Below are 22,346 nucleotides of genomic sequence, written 5' to 3' on the forward strand. Positions count from 1 at the left end.
ACCAACAAGCAATGTGGCAAAGTAGATGCCCGGTATCTTTTCAGTTGTTATTATCTCATTAAACCAGGGCCTGAGGTCTATAGACTGTGGCCCGAATCCAGTTTGCCCCCTGTTTTTGTAAATAAAGCTTTATTGAAACACAGCCACGCAGTCATTTATGTGTTGTGTAGGGCTGGTATCGTGCTATAAAGGCAGATGGAACCCATATGGCTCGAGGCCTAAAATATTTACTCTCTAGCCTTTAAGGAAAAGCTTGCTTGCTTTAGACAGTTAAGTTTTCATAGGTGAGTCTGGCAGGGTCAGTGAGATAAAATGAGATCATAGGCGTCGTTCTTAGGGATGAAAGGTTAGGACTAAACATGACTGCTTCCAAGAAAAACAAAGAGAGTGCTTGGGACTAGGGAGGGTGTTAGCGAGTCTGATCTGCAGAGTGAGACTCAGGCAGGCAGTGGTCGTTGAGTAGTAACACCAGTGAACACAACCAGGAGAACGTTAGAATTCCCCCAGCCAGTACCTGAGATCCAGCATCATTTTAACAACCCTGATCATGTATTTAGTTCTGTGTCCCAGCTTATGAGACCTGCTACCCCTTTTGATGCTCATTTTCTTTAGTTTTCTAGTGCTGGGGCTGGCACTGTGACGTAGTGAGTAAAGCTGCTGCCTGCAGTGCCGCCATCCCATATGGGCACCAATTTGAGTCCCAGCCGCTCCACTTCCAATCCAGCTCCCTGTTAGTGTGCCTGGGAGAGTAGTGGAGGATGGCCAGAGTCCCTGGGCCCCTGCACCCAGGTGGGAGACTCAGAAGAAGCTCCAGGATCCTGGCTTCAGGTCGGCCCAGCTCGGCCATTTGGGGAGTGACCCAGTGGATGGAAGCCCGCTCTCTCTCTCTCTCTCTCCGCCTCTGCCTCTCAGTAACTCTGCCTTTCAAATAAATAATAAACATTTTAAAAAATATTTTACTTAGTTACTTATCACAAAATCAGTGGCTAAAGACAGCGAAAGTGTATCATGGTTCTGTAGGTGGGGAGGCCAGGAGGGGCCTCTCCCGACTAAAGTGAAGCTGTTCACAGGCAGGCTGCGCTCCTTTCTGGAGGTTCTTCTGTCGGCAGAATCGGTTCCTGCAACTGCAGCGCGGGGGCCGAGCCCTGAGAGACCGCTGTGGCCTGTGGCTGTGGTCCCCTTCTTCCATCTTCTGTGCAGCGAATGCAGGTTGAGTCCTTCTCACCTCTGATCCCTCTTCCTGCTGTCCTTCCTCCTCCTCCACTGGTAAAGACGGAGGTGACCAGATTGCAGAGTAACCTCCGATGAGCCACCCTGACTCGCCATGGCCGGGTAAGGTGAGCTTGTCCCACCTTCCTGAGGCCCGAGTGTGCAGGGACATCTCTGGGGACACCGCACTTGTAGTACAGAGCTCAGTAAAAACAAAGTAAGTTTGATTGACTTATTTCAACATCAGCAGTGGTAGCTGAGTAGCCTGTGGAACCAAAAGCGTTTCAGGTTTTTCAGGTTTTGGATTTTGGAATGCAGGGCATTTCAGAAAGCTCCTGAGGGCTGGCCTTGTGGAGCGGAGCATGGAGCTGCCGCCTGCAATGCTGGCGTCCCGTATTGGCACCAGCTGCGTTCCAGCTGTGCCACTTCCAATTCAGCTCAGCAGAGGATGGCCCAGGTGTGTGGGCTCCTACACCCATGCAGGAGACCCAGAAGAAACTCCTGACTCCTGGCTTCTGACCAGCCAAGCTGTGGCTGTTGTGGCCATTTGGGGAGTGAACCAGAAGATGGAAGACCAACCTCTCGCTCGCTCTCCCTCTCTGTAATTCTGCCTTTCAAATAAATAAATCTTTTTTTTTTTTAAGTTTTTTTTTATTTGACAGGTAGAGTTTCAGAGAGAAAGAGACAGAGAGAAAGGTCTTCCTTTTTCCTTTGGTTCACCCCCCAAATGGCCGCTACAGCTGGCGTGCTGCGCCGATTTGGAGCCAGGAGCCAGGTGCTTCCTCCTGGTCTCCCATGCGGTGCAGGGCCCAAGCACCTGGGCCATCCTCCACTGCCCTCCCGGGCCACAGCAGAGAGCTGGCCTGGAAGAGGAGCAACCGGGACTAGAACCCGGAGCCCATATGGGATTCCGGCACCACAGGCGGAGGACTAGCCAAGTGAGCCACGGCGCCGGCCCCTCAAATAAAATCTTTTTAAAAAATGTTAAAGTTCATGGAAGAATGGAATTACAAGTTTATTTTGGTGCAAAAAAAGATTGTGAAATCCTTTGTCTTTTATTTTGGATACACATTTTCCAATAGTTTATTGAATATCAGTAGTACCTGGACAAACTTTACTGGATGATTATCCCAAATCTGAAAAATCCAAAATGTTCTGAGGATTTTACCATTAAGGATACTTATCCTATAATGAGTGTCTTCTAAATTGATTTTACTTTCTACAACTTATGACTTTTAAATTTAAAAGATATTCTAGGGGCTGGTGCTGTGGCGCAGTGGGTTAAAGCCCTGGTCTGAAGTGCCGGCATCCCATATGGGTGGCGGTTCGAGTTCTGGCTGCTCCTCTTCCGATCCAGCTCTCTGCTGTGGCCTGGGAAAGCAGTAGAAGATGACCCAAGTCCTTGGGCCCCTGCACCCGCGTGGGAGACCTGGAAGAAGCTCCTGGCTTCGGATCACCACAGCTCTAGCTATTGTGGCCATCTGGGGAGTGAACCAGCAGATGGAAGATCTCTCTCTTTCTCTGCCTCTCTCTGTAACTCTGTCTTTAAAATAAATAAAAATAAATCTTTAAAAAAATAAAAAAGACATTCTGATGCACGTGCTGTTATATACCGAGGAAACAGAATATTGCCTCCATAGAAAAAAATTATCATTGTTTTTACCCAGAATGGAAATAGTTTGCTTGTTTCATTGTTTAGTTGAGTTTCTTTTATGATAAGTAAATTAATATAATTATAGTAAAAATTTAAACAACTTAATATTTTCTTCTAGTGTTTCTTTTGAAATCATATGTATATATATTGAAACAGAGAGCAAATATAGTATCATTTTAATAGCTCTCATTATAGCAGTAATTTATTTACTCAGTCTTATTAATGAGCATTTTAGATTACTTGGAGTTTTTCACTAACCTCAACAATAAGTACACGTTTGAGTACTTTTGATTTAAGATTTATGTATTTGTTTGAAAAAGAGAGAGGGAAAGAGAGAGTTCTTCCATCCGCTGGTTTACTCCCCAGATGGCTGCAATGACCAGCAGTGGGCCAGGCTGACGCCAGGAGCCAGGAGCTTCATCAGGGTCTCTCATGTGAGTGACAGGGGCCCACACCCTTGAGCCATCTTTCACTGCTTTCTCAGGTCATTAGCAGGAAGCTGGATCAGAAGTGGAGCAGCAAAACTGATCTTCTGTATATAAAGAGAATCGAAAATGAATCATGATGTGAATGGAAGGGGAGAGGGAGTGGGAAAAGGGAGGGTTGCGGGTGGGAGGGACGTTATGGGGAGGAAGCCATTGTAATCCATAAGCTGTACTTTGGAAATTTATATTCATTAAATAAAAGTTAAAAAAAAATAAAAAATAAAAAAGAAGTGGAGCAGCAAGGACTCGAACCGGCACCCATATGGTTACTGCTATGCCACAAAGCATAGGAAGATTTCTAAACTGTAAGGATGATGACCAAGCACACTTTCAAGGCCGTTGAATTGATTGCAGCTTGCTGCGGATTATCCTGGCAGGCTGTAGACCTGCTCACCTGCTCACTGGGGCAGAGGCGGCCGGCAGAGGCTTACCACCTTGGTTGTTTCCACAGACAGACGGTGGAGCGCGTCACCCTCCAGACCCAGCTCCAGCAGCTTCTGGAAGCCCAGAAGACAGAGGGCAAGTCACTCCCCTCCTCGCCCAGGTAATGCCCGGCACGCTGTGGTTTAGAAAAATCTTAGAGCCGTCTTCTGGACTTCCTTTACTGTCCTCTGAGACAACAGAGAACATTTTATTCCATAAAGAGGAATAGAAATGAGTTGCCACAGTGAAAAAGGCAGTGGACTGGGAGTGCAGAGACCCGGGCTGACCTCTGAGCCTACTGTTGGCTGTTCCGTGACTCTTAACAAGGGACCTCTCATCGCTTCATCTATAAAGTGAAAATAAGAAAGGATAGGCTGATAAAGTTGTTGAAAATGGGACCGAGGAAGCTTATGCAAAGTTGACGCGTAAGCAGTAAACCCACAGACGTGTTTAGTGGTCACCATGGTCCCTGCACGCGGTGTGAGGCACGCTGTGCCGTGGTGATGGTTGTCACTCTGGGGTATCTGCACACTACTTTTACAGAGACAGTAAGTGATTATTGTTAATTCCATCCTTACTGGTTTCAAATGAGGAGTAGCAGTGAAGGCCTTGGGAGTGGAGTGCCTTGTGGTGGGGTCGTTGCAGTCGCAGCAGGAAACCGTCTCTTACTTCCTTCCTCTTCTTCACAGCTCGCCATCCTCACCGGCTTCCAAAACGGCACAGTGGAAGGCCCCAGACACAGATGAGGAGTCCGCGGCCAGGACCAAGCCGGGGATCCAAGAAGGGATTCAGGTGCTCGGCAGCCTGTCCGCGGCCAGCCGCGCCAGGGCCAAAGCCAAAGACGAAGATTCCGATAAAATCCTGCGTCAGTTACTGGGGAAAGAAATCTCAGAAAATGTCTGCACCCAGGAGAAGCTGTCCTTGGAATTCCAGGATGCTCAGACTTCTTCTAGAAATCCAAAGAAGATCCCGGCGGAGAAGAGGGAGCTGAAGTTGGCCAGGCTGAGACAGCTGATGCAGAGGTCTCTGAGTGAGTCCGACACAGACCCCACCAACCCTGAGGACCCCAAAGGCACCCCAGTGAGGAAGCCCGACAGGCCCAGGCCACAGCCCATCGTGGAGAGCGTGGAGGGCGCGGAGGGCACCGAGAGCTTGCACCTGATGATAAAGAAACACAGCTTGGCCTCGGGACGCAGGTTTCCTTTTGGTATCAAGGCCTCCAGATCCCTGGATGGCCACAGCCCTTCTCCCACCTCAGAGAGCTGCGAAGCGGACCTGGAATCCCAGTACCCAGGCCCCGGGAGCGCTCCTCCAAGCCAGGCCCCTGGAGACCCCACTCAGCCCAGCCCCGACAGCCCTGCAGCCCAGAAAGTGGCCACCAGTCCCAAGAGCGCCCTCAAGTCTCCATCTTCCAAGCGCCGGACATCTCAGAACTTGAAACTCAGAGTGACTTTTGAGGAGCCCGTGGTGCAGATGGAGCAAACGAGCCCTGACCCAAGTGGGGAGAGAGACAAAGACAGGGGCAGGACCCTCCCTCGGACCTCCCCGGGGAGCGAGTCCGGGGATCAGCTGAAAAGGCCTTTTGGGACCTTCCGGTCCATCATGGAGACACTAAGTGGCAACCAGAACAACAGTAATAACTACCAGGTGGCCAGCCAGCTGAAGACCTCAACCTTGCCCTTAACCTCGCTCGGAAGGAAGACGACAGATGCCAAGGGAAGCCCTGTGAGCTCTGCCGGCAAAGGAAAGAACAAGGCAGTGAGTGCAGGAGGGAAATCCCCTCCCTTCCCCCTTTGATGCTGATTGTGTCATCCCCAACACTGCAGATGGGGGGGGTGCCACCATGAAAGAACATCCCCCGCCCCCAAACTCCCCAAGGGTGTATGGAACATCAAATTCATAGGTCTCTTTCAAGACATGGCACGTTGGCATGCACACCCTTTGCTCTTCCTTTGGAAAACTCTGGAAGAGAGCAGAGGTAACTGAATCACAGATGATTTGTCTCTGGCCCTAAATTTCCCATAAGTGGCTTGATCCCTGGGGGTCGGGGCTCCTAGACTGGGAGGCACTTCTTCAAGGTGAAACCACTCACGTGCAGAGTCAGGTCTTTCCTTGGCACAGATTCTGCCCCCAGGAGGAGTTTGTTCTCTTCGTGGGACTACATGGTTTATTCTCAAGGGCAACAAAAAAGAGCATAAATAGAAACTCCCTTGTTAAAGACCTTTAAGTACTCAACTTTGGAACACACCACAGGGACCTCAACGTTGGCATTTTACAGCTCAGACCCCTAAGTGTTTGTTAGAGGCCACAGGAGTGAGGAGTGCATGCCAGGACGTGGGGGAAGGCAGAGTGTGCCATGAGCTACATTTTGCAATTGCTTTTATTGGGAGACCACGCTGTAGAGGCCAAGACTTACATCCTGTGAACATCTTTTTAAGCAGTGTTTCCTGCATGCCCTGTGCTTGCCACATGGAGGAACAGTGTAGCAGTCCTAGGGAGCAGATGACTCAGGCCATCCACCCAGCAATTCAGATGAACCACCAGGGCAGTGTCACAATCTTCATAATTTAGAATTTGCTGTCACGTGAAAGTATTGTTACAGAGAGAGCTAAGAACTCTCCAGTCGTTTTCCACCATATCCAAATCAAGTTTTAGTTAGTGTCTCTCGAATTAATTGAATAGCGAAATTATCAATTTGCCCTTGCTGTAAAAGACTATAGCATGTATTTTTTTTCAGCTAGAAAAAGCACACTTGTGCCCCAAGACACCATACCTTTGAGGTTAAATAGATCCACCCTAAATCACTCGAATAAAACTTTCCAAGTGACTCAGTGGGTTCTGTCGCCCGGCAGTGGTAGAAGAATCATCTCCGCTGTGCTGTACGCTCCCTGCAGTGTGTGCTAAGCGGCTGCGCTCTCGTCTGTCTCGTGCATGTTCCATTTCTGTTGGGCCTGCGCATGTGCCGTCTGTTGCATGTTCTCAGATGATCTTTAATTGCACCTCTCTAGGGGCTGTTCGGCAGCTGCGTCAGTCTGTCCTCTAACACGCTGACCGAAGAGCACCTGCGTGGCTGTGCACGGTACGTGGTGCGGGAGGTGCCGTGTGCAGCGCTGTCACTGTGCTTTTGCTGTGAGTTGCATGAGCTGGTCCACGATGGACCTGGAGCACCTTTCGGCTGGGGAGGACACCCAGGAGGAGGAAAACGGTGCCGGTTGCCCCAGTAGCAGCAGGCGCAGGCTGGTGGCCAGGTCTTAGAGAAAGAGCTAGCTAGCTCTCTGTCGGCGGAATCGGCTCAGTTCTCAAGCTTGCCGTGTCTCCTGATTGCCTTTGGCTCTCAGACTTTGTGTTTTAGTGGAGTCAAGTACCAAGTAAGTATTGAAATTCAATTTCCTGCCCTGCGTGGAGTGAGTCACTCTCTGATCGGAATCAGAACTTTGAAACCGAGCTGGAGTTGTGTTTCAGTGCTGATTATAGCCTGAAAGTGCCTTCCGTCACCGTTCTGCTGACCTCAGGGGAAGCGGGGCCTTGACATTCTGAAATTGCCCGAGCTTGCTGTTAAGAGCCACAGTTTCAGTCCGTGAGCCGGTCTGAAAAGCGCTCACCAGTCACAGACTGGTTTTTCAGAGAGGAGGTTTGCAGTGCATGGACTGAGCCCCTGAGGGCGAGAGGTCAGGTCCTCCATGATCAACAGGCACCTCCTTGGGCAAAGTCCTGTGGCAGCACTTGCAGCCCTGCTGTGCAGGTGCACAACTTCCCAGCAGGCAGGAAAGGGAGGAGGAGGAAGGAGCAGCTCTAGGGAGTTCACACAGCCACGGTCTCTGATTTTAGCACTGAAACCCCCAGGCCCATCTGAAAGCAAGACTGATTTTTCAAAGATTTATTTTGTTTATTTGAAAGGCTGAGTTAGAGAAGGGGAGAGACAGAGACAGAGATCTCACAGCTGTTGATTCACTCCCAAAATGGCCGCAACAACTACAGCTGATCCAGATGCCAGACGGAAGCCAGGAGCTTCATCAGGGTCTCCCACGTGGGTTCTGGGTTCTAAGCACTTGAGCCAGCTTCTGCTGTTTTCCAAGGCTCATTAGCAGGGGGCTGGGTTGGAAGTGGAGCAGCCGAGACTTGAAGTAGCCCCCAGATGGGATAGTGGTGTTGCAGGCGGCAGCTTAATCCACTATAACATAGCACTAGCCCCCAAGACTGACATTTTTGGATCATCTAAATTAACTTAAAAGAATCCTGACATGCCATGTAGCACTCTTTCAGACCCACCAGCGCAAGCGAGCGAATTCCAGGTTCAGAATACCAAAGCATAAGAAAATCATCTCCCTCTGTGCTACCTTTTCGTCAGATTCATCTGTGCTAGGTCTCTATTGAAGTTGGAGGGAAATCAAGTCTCAGTCTTTTTGAGGGGGTGTCCCTAGGGATCTCATTAATTCAGTAGCTGAAGGCAGAGCCTTGGAACTCCGGTGTTCCCTGGTACCTAGTGGTCGGCATGGGTCAGGCTCACATGTTGCCTGCACGGATGCTAGCCTCACTGGGTCAGGAGAGCTTGGCCAGTGCTGACAGCCCAAGGCTTGGAGTGGGAAGGACATAGGAGAAAAATACCCATTCCCCTGCAGACATTGGAATGAGCCCACTTTTGTCTTACCCAACCAGGGTTCCCCAACCCCACGCTTTTTTCTGCCCCATCCTAAGATGGATGTGTGTTGTGGCGCCAGGCAGATTTTGCTCTTGTCCATAAGCAGCCATCACCAGCAACCCCCTGGGGCAGAGAAGCGCAAAGACCCAAGATGTGGCAAAGGCCCCGGGTGGGAAGGAGAAAACCTCTCATTTCTGCAAGGCCCCTGCAGCCACTGGGAACCAGACAGCGAGTATCCCAGCAGATTCTCCCACCAGAAATGGTTCATCGTATGCTTACAAGCAAGGAAGCAACACTGAGCAATAGGATTATAAAAACCCAAACAACCGGTGCCGCGGCTCACTAGGCTAATCCTCCGCCTTGCGGCGCCGGCACACTGGGTTCTAGTCCCGGTCGGGGCGCCGGATTCTGTCCTGGTTGCTCCTCTTCCAGGCCAGCTCTCTGCTGTGGCCAGGGAGTGCAGTGGAAGATGGCCCAAGTGCTTGGGCCCTGCACCCCATGGGAGACCAGGAGAAGTACCTGGCTCCTGCCATCGGATCAGCGCAGTGTGCCGGCCGCGGTGGCCATTGGAGGGTGAACCAGCGGCAAAGGAAGACCTTTCTCTCTGTCTCTCTCTCTCACTGTCCACTCTGCCTGTCAAAAAAATAAAAATAAAAAAGTAAAAAAAATAAAATAAAATAAAATAAAAATCCAAGCACAGAACAAGGTGGCGGGGCTGCTCAGACACGACGTGTGCTAACTCTTGCCCACTCAACTCAAGAGCAGCGATCCAAAGACCCACTTTCCAAGCGCTCAGATTCAACAGCTTCATGTAGTCACAGAGGTCAGCAGCAAGCACTTCGAAACCCCCGAAGTTAAAAATACTCAGTGTGTTTAGCTAAACCCCCGCCCCCTGCCCCCTACTGCTTTGTGAGTCAGCCTGTTCTCTATCACGGTTTTGGTTTGGCCTGAGTTTGCGTAGAAAGTGGGAACCCTGCTTCCTGCATGGCGGGAGAGCACAGGGTTCTCTGGTGGCCTCATAGCCGCACAAAGGCCAGGGGACCTGGCCTGCTTCACTCCAGGGATGAAGCAGGGTGCTTCTCTCTGGGCAACGTGACGATGCCTCCCAGAAATTACGGCTGAAGGGGGTGTGGGCATGAGAAGCACCCGGTTGACTCTGATACCTACTGCGTTCTGCCCATGAACCCTACCATGAGAAAGAAAGGAGCCAAGTTTTCATCTCTCAGCGGTGGGACAAGTCTTGGGCCGCGAAGTTCCTTGAAGGCCAAATGGCTCTGTGAAGATGGCCAGGAAACTGATGGCAGTCGCTGTGTGTTGGAGATGCCCAGCACAATGGACTCCCCCCCCTCCCCCCCAGTTCAGAGATCCCCTGTAGTCGCATTTTAGGTCCGGAGAAACTTGTGTTTTCCCTGATAAAGAAAGAAAAGGGACAATGAGTATGATGTTTTAAAGAACATCAGCTCTGTGTGAGGGGGGCCTGTTGGCTGCTTATTTTTTCTAAATTGCTCACAGCTTGATAGCAAGGAATCTGAATTTTCTTGCAGTGCCCTTTAAGATTAGATTCTACCCTGTTTCTTTGAACAGCTTTCCTAGTGGGTGGCAGCTGCAGAAGATGACGTGGTGTGGAACAGGCAGAGTTATCTTTATATTTTCTTACCAAGAACCCATTGGTTTCAAATCATTACAACTCCAAGGGAATGCTTGCAATTACTAATCATAAAATGCCAGCAGAACACCCATTTCCCAGAGTTTAAGGGTGTCTGGGATCTGTCTGTGCATTGATTCTGGTACTGACAGGCGGAGGGCTTCACCAGTACCCTTGACCCTGGCCACACTGGCACTGTTGCCTGAAGGATTAGCATTGGGCAGCCCTTATCCCAGAACCAGCATTAGAGGAGGCTCCTTATAACAAACATTAAGCAATAAACACCATTAGTGTGGCTTTTACTGCCAAGGAATTAACCACACCAGGAATTATCTATCTGGAGCCAAGAGCTAGCATTAGATAGTTGTGTCCAACAGCCACTTGAAAGGGACTGTTCTCTTTAGACCACAGTGATGTGATATCTGCTGTGCCCAGTGGAGGGTCAGAGGGGAGGGTGTCCTTCCACACTTCCCGCACCTACAAACCCACGTCCGTCCTCCCCATCAGCTCATCATCGTAAACAGAAATAGGAGCCATGAAGTAGGAGACACTGGGAAAGCAGAGGCGAAGTCGAGGCTGCAACCTACTCCCATCCAGCATGTCTTCACCAAGCACCCCTCCTCCACCACCAGTCAGCAGTCCGCATACAAAGCAGCCCCTGATCCTGCTGCACACAAGTGTCCTGGCCCCATTGCCCTGTAGACCGTCAGACAACCGCTTCTTCCTGAGTGTTTCTGCGTTGTGTTTAGAACTCTGCCTGAGTCCTGTGGGGTGAGCACAGCCACAGGTGTGCAGCCAGACTGTGTGGACTGCTCAGGGGAGGGCTGAGTCCCCCGGGGCAGCCTGAAGCCCACCCATGTGACAGCTCAGACCCGTGTGCTGAAGGTGCAGAGAGGGCATTTAGTGACTCGGTTGGTGCTCAGCATTACAGACTTGAGAGTTTTTACCCAGAGACCACAGGGCCAAGTTCTAAGCACTGACACGAGGTATTGCTTTCTGCGTTTTCATTTCTGATACGTTGACAAAGAAGTCCAGGGCCAGCCGATGGGAGCTGCAAGGCAACAGCCAGATACAGAACCTGGGCCAGTTGCCCCGGCTCCAAAAGACCCTTGGGTCAAGCTGCACCCGGCCGCCACCTCTGCCTGACCTGGGCTGCTAATGAATTTCACAGAGGAAACCCTTACTTCATACTAAAGTTTGTGCCTGTGACTTGGCGTCTTGAACCATTTCTCTACAAGAGATTGAGTTTCCTCTTCAAACCGAGCCATAGTTTTGGGTCGCCATTGGCCATTGTTGGTGGAACTACAGGGGATTGCCTGCTAACGAGATAGAATCTTGTGTATTGAGAACAATGTCCAAGTTGCAGGGCTCAGATCTGTCCGTAGCTAAGCGCAAGTTAGCCAGCTCTCTGTCAGAGAGTCCACGGGACTAAGGAAAGGATGGCTCCCAAGTGGGGTTTCCTCTCAGAGGCTCCTCACACACTCCGGGGAAGGAGGAGCAGGTCCACGCCAGGAAGACAGTGAGACAAAGCCTTGGGAAGGAAAACCCCATGTGGCCTCTTAAATCCCTGTTCTCGGGTCAGGACATGAACAGATGGAGCTTGTGAGCCCCCAGAGACCTTGGAGTCTGGAGTCCTCCTCCAGCACGATGAGCCCAGCCCACGTGTGGTCAGAGAGCACAGGACGGGGCAACACGCTTCTGCCCTTCTGCCCTCCTCTTCTCACTCCCTGGAGGTCTGAGTGTGAACCCTGCAACCGCAGAGAGGCATGTATTCTGTTGGTCCCAGGCTTGCACTGCAGGTCTGCTACCACTGGGGGCATCGTTGTACATGAAGAGAGCAGAACTTGAACCAGCGGGAGGCTTTACCCAGACAGTGCCTTCTCCAAGCAACACTGCTGCGTCCACAGTTGTTTCGCATTTTTCTTCCTCCAAGTCTCCACGAGGGGACTTCAGTAAGTGCCTGGAAAAGTGAAATTAAACGAGGTTGATTTTGGTGCAAAATACTTGCAATCTATATGGAGCTTTTTCATCATAGACATCTTCCAGGAACTTTTTGAAGACTTGTATAACTGCCTGCACAGCCAGAGCATCTGTTTTCAACAACTCTAAGCCCAGCGCTGTGCTGTGCCTGCATAAGGCCTGATCTCTTCTGTCAAGGAGATCCTGAGAGAGAATTAAAAGGCTCCAGTTAAAACACGGTAAACTCCGAGAACACTCGAGAGTTCTGGGAGCATTGTGACCCTCGACAGCACCATTGTGCCCTGGTTTGTACACTTCAGTATCTAGCATGGCACCTGGCACTTGGCAGGGTTCAAACAAATACCTGGAGAGAGGCTAAGCTAGAGGAGGAAGAAGAGAGAGGAAAAAGCAAAGCTGTGTCAGCTCAGCTCTTTCCGTCACAGGTCCACTGTGACGGATGAGTTTCAGTTTTGGTACTTTGAGCGCAGGCTTTCACGCTAACTACCAGAATCCCAGTGCTTTTCTTTTTAGTAGGTGGGATATGTGGCTCTGCTATCAGTGGACTTGCAGGAAATGACAGCCACAACAGGGTCTCCCTGGTTTGGCCATCAGTGGGAGTGGACTGCAGCTCTGGGCCGCTTCATGGTGACCCTGTGAATTGCTGCCTGGTCACCGTGAACTGGGGAGATACGGCGATGAGTGCCACCATGAGTCAGCAAGTTAGATTACTTGGAAAAGCGTTATTAAGTTCAAATCTTTTCTCCTTCCAATTTTGGTCATTTCAAATGTGATTATCCAAAAATGAAATCAAGGAGCAGCAAATTATCTGAATCCCAGATACCGTTGTTCCTTTGAATAGTCGTAATTCAGGACTGGGTAGGTGGTAAGTTCTGGAAGGTTAAACTGTCTGGGTGTTCTTCAGATCAGTGCCTCGAGTGAACGTTTGCCTTGGTGTAGACCGACCCACTGATCATGCGGAGTTGTGTTCTGCAGAAACAGAGTTCTTCCTGGTGCTCTTGGCCTCAGCAGCCCTACTGTAAAGCAGAAATGCCCGTAGACATCTAAACTGTATTATCTTCAGGCTGTGACCTAAGCCTGTTTGTTGTTTTTGTTTTCAATTTTATCAAAGTGGTGTAGCTTCATGTAATAGTAACACTAGCCTTAAAGCAGAAACTGCTGTCTCTGGGCCCGACCCACCCCATTCCCCTGAGCCAATCGCTGGGTTTTTCTCTCGGGTGATTTTTCTAGTATTCTCCATCTCTGAACACCATGCTCCCCCCAACATCCAGTTTCAGATTTACTCGTTGTTTATTGGCTCCTACTATCGAAGATAAAAAATAGTGATAGAATTTATAGTATCCCAGAGAACACTCCAGCATCTCAACATGTTTATTATTTTAATCTTGATAGTAACTATGCAGCATACTTTTATTATCCAAATTTGGCATATTGCAAACAGCATAGATGAATGTAAATCCTGCCCCAGATTGCACAGTAATGATGGTGATAAACTAGGGAGCGAAGATTTGAACTCAGTCTGGCTTAAAAAGATGTATTTTTAACAGTGAACCAAATTTATCAAGCTGTAGTCAGCTTCCAGCACTGGGTGTCTGCACATACTTGCAGTCACTGCCGCCAACCCCCTTCCCCTGATAGTATAGTTGGTGGTTGGATCGCTTTTGGGGGTTAAATCAGGGCTTGTTTCTATCATAGCTTTCTAAATATTAATCACAGGGGCCGGCACCGCGGCTCACTAGGCTAATCCTCTGCCTTGCGGCGCCGGCACACCGGGTTCTAGTCCCGGTCGGGGCGCCGGATTCTGTCCCGGTTGCCCCTCTTCCAGGCCAGCTCTCTGCTGTGGCCAGGGAGTGCAGTGGAGGATGGCCCAAGTGCTTGGGCCCTGCACCCCATGGGAGACCAGGATAAGCACCTGGCTCCTGCCATCGGATCAGCGCGGTGCGCTGGCCGCAGTGCGCCAACCGCAGCAGCCATTGGAGGGTGAACCAACGGCAAAGGAAGACCTTTCTCTCTGTCTCTCTCTTTCACTGTCCACTCTGCCTGTCAAAAAAAAATTTAATAATTAACAAAAAATTAAAAAAAAATATTAATCACAGGGAATCCATGTGGTCCCATATTAAATTTCCTTTCTCATGTAAGTTTGTGTTTCCCCTGGCAATAATTTGATGTCTTGGTTCACCATTCATTTCTAAATGTTTGTTCTTGTCTGTTGAAGATATAAGCCACCTTTTGATGCGTTCAGATAGCACCAGTGCCTCTTCATTTCTCCCTGTGTATGGAGGGTCTCTGTGTCCTGGCCCAGGCTGCGTGGCTGTTGGCCGGCACGGGACACCACTGGCATCCTGGAATCTGCCATTGACAGTGCCCTGAGAACTCCTTTTATTTCTCTCCCTTTGAGACTTAGTTTCTGCACTTGATTTTCCCTTCTTTTGGTTTCTTCTGCATTGGTAAACACATCTGCTCACCAAGGTCAGTAGGTGCTAAGTTTTTCAAGAACTTGAATATCTGAAAATACCTTCAGTTTACTGCATTAGGAGTGTGTGGATGGGTAAGGCGTTCTAGGAGGGAATTTCTCTCTCTCAGCATCGGGGCCACGTTGCTCCATTCCCTTTGCTTCCTGGTTGTCTGTAAGAAACCCATTCCTCTCGGATTGCTGATCCCTTGGAAGCATGTATAATTTTATCTTCCTTAGTAGTTTGATTTTGTGTCACTTTACCTGTGGATCTGTGCCACTTTGCCTGTGGGTCTGTGTTCATTCCTGGGCTGTGGACACCCAGTAGGCATTTAAAATCTGTAGTCCTGTGTGCTTGAATTCTGGAAGGTGCAGAATTCCCTTGAAAATCTTCCCTTGTCCGGTTCCACGTGCTTCCCTCCTGGAAATCCTCTTACCTCTGCTATTGGCTACACTGATCCTGAGATTTTCTCTCTACTTCCCCTGCTACCCCCACGTTTGCTCTTTCTCGTTCTACAGTGTAGGCTGTGTACTGAAATTTACCTGCCACGCTTGCTTTTAAATTTTTTCTGTAGGAATAGAATTTATTTCCAATAGCAGGTTACGATTTTCCTCATGGTTCCTTTCTGTGTGCTGTTAGACATGCACATATCATTTAACGGTTTACAATTAAATACAAATTGTATTTTTTGCTCCCTGTTTATAATAAAACTGATATACTTGGTTTTTTTTTTTTTTTCACGTAACATGTTGGGCGCCTTTGTGTATTCGTATGTAGAGAGCTTTTTGGTTCTTTTCCGTAATTACCGTGGTCTTCAGAAGTGCGTGTTGTTCCTCTTTCCTGTGCCTTCATACAAGTTTGCTGACGGGAAGACTAGGTTTCTATTTTTTCTGCTCTGCTAAACCAGTTCCAACTGCCCATCTGCCTTCCCATTGCTGAATAAATAATACTGTTGGCGCCTTGTCCACTATCGTCTCCTCGTCTGTTTGCCTCATTCATGTAGGGTGGATGCTTCTTAAAGTTTATGGACTTTCATTTTAGTGTTGGGTTGCATGCACCAAGATAAATGTGTGTAATTGGAAGTCTCTAGAACATATTTTGGCCAGCAAGGGTTTTCTTTCACCTTCTTCCCTTTCCCTTTCTCGCATGTAGACAGCTCTGTGAAGTTTTATTCAGAGGGATAAATAGAATTAAGAATTATAACTTCCAGATGATGATGATGATCCAGTATGATCTAGAACACTGAGAGAACAGGCCCCTGGTCTGGGGGAGCAAGTACAACTGCGATGCCCTAGAAACCTTGCCTGGGCTTCTCCTGCCACCCTACGAGGCTTCATGGTGTTGCCAGAGACAGATTTTTGCCTTGCAGAACAGCAAGAAGGGGTTTAGTAATAGGCAGCCCTGCCCGCTCTCAGGAGATGCCTCCTCTTTGGAAGATTTTATACCCAGAATGGGGCTAAGATGAACATGAACACACCTTCCCGGGGAAAGCACAGTTGTCCTGTGGCCCCTGAGTGCCCTCCTTCACCACAGACTTAAGGTATCAGGGGTGGAGGGCAAAGTAGCACTATTGCTCATGACTTCTTTTTCCCAAAGATGTCCCCACTGCTGATCTCCCACCATGCCACTCCTCAGTAACTGCCCACCCAAAGGACAAGTGCTCTTACCTTTTAAAACTCAAGCTTACTGGAGAATATCCCATAATTTCTTTATCCAGTCTACCGTTGATGGGCATTTAGGTTGGTTCCAGGTCTTGGCTATTGTGAATTGTGCTGCAATAAACATTAGGGTGCAGACCACTTTTTTGTTTATCAATTTAAACTCCTTTGGGTAAATTCCAAGGAGTGGGATGGCTGGGTCGAACGGTAGGGTTATATTCAGGTTTCTGAGGAATCTCCAGACTGATTTCCATAGTGGCTTGACCAGTTTGCATTCCCACCAACAGTGTCCCTTTTTCCCCACATCCTCGCCAGCATCTGTTGTTGGTAGATTTCTGTATGTGAGCCATTCTAACCGGGGTGAGGTGAAACCTCATTGTGGTTTTGATTTGCATTTCCCTGATTGCTAGTGACCTTGAACATTTTTTCATGTGCCTGTTGGCCATTTGGATTTCCTCTTTTGAAAAATGTCTATTGAAGTCCTTGGCCCATCTCTTAAGTGGGTTGTTGGTTTTGTTTTTGTGGAGTTTCTTGATCTCTTTGTAGATTCTGGTTATTAACCCTTTATCTGTTGCATAGTTTGCAAATATTTTTTCCCATTCTGTCGGTTGTCTCTTCACTCTCCTGACTGTTTCTTTTGCAGTACAGAAACTTCTCAATTTGATGCAATCCCAATAGTTGATTTTGGCTTTGACTGTCTGTGCCTACCGGGTCTTTTCCAGAAATTCTTTGCCTGTGCCAATATCTTGAAGGGTTTCTCCAATGTTCTCTAATAACTTAATGGTGTCAGGACGTAGATTTAGGTCTTTAATCCACGTTGAGTGGATTTTTGTGTAAGGTGTAAGGTAGGGGTCTTGCTTCATGCTTCTGCACGTGGAAATCCAGTTTTCCCAGCACCATTTATTGAATAGACTGTCCTTGCTCCAGGAATTAGTTTTAGATCCTTGATCAAATATAAGTTGGCTGTAGATGTTTGGGTTGATTTCTGGTGTTTCAATTCTGTTCCATTGGTCTATCCATCTGTTTCTGTACCAGTACCATGCTGTTTTGATTATAACTGCCCTGTAGTATGTCCTGAAGTCTGGTATTGTGATGCCTCCGGCTTTGTTTTTGTTGTACAAGATTGCTTTAGCTATTCGAGGTCTCTTGTGCCTCCATATGAATTTCAGCATCATTTTTTCTAGATCTGCGAAGAATGTCTTTGGTATCTTGATTGGGATTGCATTGAATCTATAAATTGCTTTTGGGAGAATGGACATTTTGATGATGTTGATTCTTCCAATCCATGAGCATGGAAGATTTTTCCATTTTTTGGTATCCTCTTCTATTTCTTTCTTTAAGGTTTTGTAGTTTTCATCGTAGAGATCTTTAACGTCCTTGGTTAAGTTTATTCCAAGGTATCTGATTGTTTTTGTAGCTATTGTGAATGGGATTGATCTTAGCAGCTCTTTCTCAGTCATGGCATTGCTTGTTAGAGTACTATACCGCAGTAAGAAACAACGAAATCCAGTCATTTGCAACAAAATGGAGGAATCTGGAACACATCATGCTGAGTGAAGTAAGCCAGTCCCAAAGGGACAAATACCATATGTTCTCCCTGATCGGTGACAACTGACTGAACACCAAAAAGGAAACCTCCTGAAGTGAAATGGACACTATGAGAAATGGTGACTTGATCAGCATAGCCCTGACTGCTAATGGACAACTTAATACATTATCCCTCATAGTATTTTTTTTGTCTGTTCTACTTAATATGACTGGTTTAATTCTGTAATTATCACACAGTTATTCTTAAGTGTTGAAAATTAACTGAAATGTGATCCCTGTTAAACATAAGAGTGGGAATAAGAGAGGGAAGAGATGTATAATTTGGGGCATGCTCGGGCTGACTTGCCCCAATTGGTAGAGTTGGAAACATACCAGGGGATTCCAATTCAATCCCATCAAGGTGGCATGTGCCAATGCCATCTCTCCAGTCCAAGTGATCAATTTCAGTTCACAATTGATCATAATGAAAGGACTAAGAGTCAAAGGGAGCACATAAACAAGTCTAGTATCTGCTAACACCAACCGATAGAATAAATAAAGGGGAGAGTGATCCAACATGGGAAGTGAGATACTCAGCAGACTCATAGAATGGCGGATGTCCTAAATAGCACTCTGGCCTCAGAATCAGCCCTAAAGGCACTCGGATCTGGCTGAAAAGCCCATGAGAGTATTTCAGGCATGGAAAGCCAAGACACTCTGGCAAAAAGATCTCTGTGAGTGAGATCCCAGTGGAAAGAACAGGTCTTCAAAGAGGGAGGTGCCTTTCTCTGAAGGGAGGAGAGAACCTCCACTTTGACTATGACCGTGTCTAAACAAGATAAGAGTCGGAGAACTCAAGGGGCTTCCATAGCCTTGGAAACTCATAACTGGTGCATAGGGAGATTACTGATGCCATAAACAGGAGTGTCAATTGGTAAAGTCAACAACAGGAGTCACTGTGCACTTACTCCTCATGTAGGATCTCTGTCCTTAACGTGCTGTACACTGAGGCTTAATGCTATAACGAGTACTCAAACAGTATATTTCACTTTGTGTTTCTATGGGGGTGCAAACGACTGAAATCTTTACTTAATGTACACTAAACTGATCTTCTGTAAAAAAAAAAAAAAAAGAAAAGAAAGAAAGAAATTATCAATTCCCAACTTGACTCTCACTGGGATTAAACATGACAATAGGTCTGATCTGATTTCATCATCATTTAAAAAAAATCATCTATTATTTTTCACTTTATGTTTCTGTGTGGGAGCAAACTGTTGAAATACTTACTTAAGGTATACTAAGCTGATCTTCTGTATATTAAGATAATCGAAAATGAATCTTGATGTGAATGGAAGGGGAGAGGGAGTGGGAAAGGGGAGGGTTGTGGGTGGGAGGGACGGTATGGGGGGGGAAGCCATTGTAACACATGAGTCGTACTTTGGAAATTTATATTCATTAAATAAAAGATTAAAAAAAAAAAACTCAAGCTTACTGGAGAATAAAAAGTGTTTACCAGTAAATCCATGTAAAACTAAATAAAACTCTCTTGTTGCTACTCAACCAGAAGTTCTATACGTCCTTGTTTGCCTCTGATAAATGCATTTGACTGTAGGATGCCCAGGTTCCAGTCATTATGACTGAGAAAGCCCTGCCGGAGCCAAAGAAAGTGTTCAGTCATTGTGTGTTAGGAGTATTGTATGACCGTCGCCTTTATTGTTTAAAGAGTGGTTTATGTGAAAACAGAGTAATTTGCCTGTTGGAATGAAGTGTTCCTCAGTGTGGTTTGCATGTGGATAATTTCCATTTTTGGTGAGCTGTTCAATGGTGGTGTCTTGTAACTTGACCCTGGTTTTATCTAATTTTGGCCTGTGGTTTTGCTTCTCCTTAGGCCTAATGACATCAGTAGAAAAATGAAGAAATCCTACAGCATAAAGCACATTGCTGAGCCAGAGCCGGAAGAACTCTTCTTGTAAATCCCTTTTTCCAGCCCTCTCACCGATGCCCGTGGGACACCATTGGAAATTACCGGACCTAGAACCACAAGACGCCACCTCACCAGCAGAAGAACACACTATCAGGATGCCTTAAATTTATAGTACTAGACTGTAGAAGATACATTTTGGGTGATAAATGTATATAAACTTGTTTTTAAAGAGATGCTGTTTTAAAGCACGATTGGGCAACTGTTTTTTAACATTGGATGGAGCCAGCCAACACGCAGGACACTGACCAAGCCATGCCACTTTGTGTTTGAGTTGCATGCGTGTCTGCTGACGTTTGGCTGAACTTCCCTTCCCCCTAACGCTCAGTTCCTCAGCGAGGCCAGGTCAGTGGTACTGTTTTCTGTCAACCGTGTTTTCTCTGTCATTTCTACTTTTTGTATAAAGGAAATAAAACAATGTTAACAGCCACCTATAAGCTTGGGGCATCTACTTTCTAACAAATCTGTGATGTCTGATGTCTAAGGGACTTTGAAAGTCTTTTGATTGCTGATATTTGATTTCAGGAACAAACTTCCCAGTTCAGTGTTTTCCCAAAGGGGTCAAATAAAACATTCTATATTTCATGAAGTACTAAAGAACCAGACAAGTATATAAAGTAAGTCAGCTCCTTCTGCCTTCTCAAGTCTCAACATTGACATGGGAAAATGCTAATGACAACGAAGGACTGAGCCCCGCATGCGTCCCTGTTTTCTGCTGCTGACACATTATGAGGCCTGCCTAATCCCAGTAGGAGACAGTGTGGAGCCCAGGTTCATAAGGGCCTTATTGTTGACGCAGCTTTTTCAATCCAAGTCAAGCACCCAGTTCCAGAAGTTTTTATTTTTTTCCTATCATGAAAAAATATATTTCTGTTGAAACAACAGGAGTTTTATGTTCAAAGTGTTGGCATGGCCTGTAAGAGACCTTTCAAGTTTTAGTTTGAAAGTAGAATGCAGTCTTACCAGTAGGAGGGGGCACCATGTGCTGCCACAGTTGCTGGCGGTGTTATTGCAGCTTAATGTGGGTCAAGTTACTGAATTTGGAGATGATCTTGCGTATGTGGGTCATCCGACAAGCTTGGGCTTGGTGAGCTGCAACGCAGTATGGTAGGATTTAATATTCAAGTAGCTTTTATTATCACCACTAGTATGTGTTGATAATATGACCCGTTTCATGGATTAGAGAATTGAACCTCAGAAAGCTTAAGCCCTGTGTGCAAGGTAACATTGCTTGTGAGTGGCGGCATCAGGCTCTGATGGAGATCTGGTTGTCCCCTGGGCTGTCTACCCTGTGGCTCCCACACTGCTCTCTATCCATGGTGCACGGTCGCTGCACTAGCACACAGGAAGCACGAGCACTGGTGTTGCCTCCACTTCTGGACGCCTCTTTGGTCTTGAACGTGGGACGTTGCCTCCTTGGGACGTTGCCTCCTGGGCAAGATTGGCCTGCGTACACTTCCAGGAGGTAGGTTCCTTCCAACTTGGAGAGCAGCCGTCTGAGTGTGCTCAGTCCGCTTTGGGGTCCTGTCTGTTGCTGTTGTCAGACCCTGGTGCTCTGTGCGTCAGCGTTCCTCATGCTGTCTCTTCCTCAAGGGAGGTGCCCTGTCTCTGAGTTTGGCCCCTTAACCTCCCCTGCCCTCTGTGGGTGCCTCCTCACAATTCACTGCTCTGTCCTAGTGCTCGAGATCTGATGGAGAATTTATGGCAAGTATGAGTGAGTGTGTGAGTGAGTGTGAATGTGTGTGAGTGTGTGTGTGAGTATATGTGTGTGTGAGTGCATGTGTGTGAGTGTGTGTGTGAGTGTGTGTGTGAGTATATGTGTGTGTGAGTGTGTGTGTGAGTGTGTGTGTACAGAGTCCTGTGTTTGCTGCTTGTGCGGAGGAGTTGACCCTGGAGTCCACAGTGAGCCAGCCTGTGTGTCCCGACCCAGAGAGGAGCTTGCTCAGAAGGGTGAAGGGACTGAGCAGTGTGCAGAGACCTGGTAAGCCAGAGTTCCCAGGTAAGCACAGCACAGGAAACCTCAAGGGTTTGAAAGAAAAGACACTGCCTTGGTCTGGAAAACTGGCCACTCCATTATTCACTCGAACCTTCAGTTCTGCAGTATTAAGAGCAAAGACAAAAATGGCAAATGTAGCAGATTGAGCCTGGGCAGGATGGGAGACAGTGCATTCTCTGTTTAATGATGTTGCTAGGACCCTGTAGACAGCAGCCCTTAAATCACACGTGAACCCATCTGTACTGTCCAGGTTCCTTCGGAAGTGTATCAGTTAGGCTCCTTGAAATTAGTACAAATGATGCGTTCTACAAACTTGACTTTGTGCAGCATTTGGTCAATGAAAACACTGACCCTAATATTCCTGTCGAAACTGAGGCACATTTACATGTTTAAGAATGAGGGAGTATGCTTCCTTCTAGTAAGTGGAACTTTGTGGCCCCTGTCCCCGCTCCCTCCCCATGGGCTAGTAAAATGAGTGAGCTCCGTCTGACTGCACACAGGGGATGCAGCTCCACTGTAAAAAAAAAAAAAAGTCACAACATCTGTCAGTGTCTCTGAAAGACTGGCTTGTTTGATATCTCTAAAGAGATTGCTGTTGCCAAAGATCAACTCATCCAATTAAGAATGTTTTTTTAGAAAAGATAACAAGATACCAACCCGTCACCACTTTGAATGGATTGAATTCCCTTTATTTATTCT

General features: G+C 47.5%; 1 protein-coding gene across 10 annotated transcripts in view; it reads left to right on the forward strand.

Moving 5' to 3' along the window:
• SNCAIP (synuclein alpha interacting protein) overlaps window positions 1-20,081 on the forward strand; it is a 171,695-nt gene extending 151,614 nt beyond the window's left edge. For 6 of the 10 annotated variants that reach the window (XM_051844129.2, XM_051844130.2, XM_051844127.2 and 3 more), the window contains exons 9-12: window positions 3,800-3,892; window positions 4,461-5,529; window positions 6,780-6,850; window positions 19,559-20,081. In XM_051844129.2, coding sequence (XP_051700089.2) covers window positions 3,800-3,892; window positions 4,461-5,529; window positions 6,780-6,850; window positions 19,559-19,643 — 1,318 coding nt within the window. In that variant the 3' untranslated portion in view covers window positions 19,644-20,081. The remainder of the gene's footprint in view (window positions 1-3,799; window positions 3,893-4,460; window positions 5,530-6,779; window positions 6,851-19,558) is intronic. The other 4 variants (XM_070076039.1, XM_070076038.1, XM_051844137.2 and 1 more) reach the window with 1 other exon arrangement.
• Window positions 20,082-22,346: the final 2,265 nt, after the last annotated feature.

Source organism: Oryctolagus cuniculus, chromosome 6 (genome assembly GCF_964237555.1).
Source record: "Oryctolagus cuniculus chromosome 6, mOryCun1.1, whole genome shotgun sequence".
Taxonomy (NCBI): domain Eukaryota; kingdom Metazoa; phylum Chordata; class Mammalia; order Lagomorpha; family Leporidae; genus Oryctolagus; species Oryctolagus cuniculus.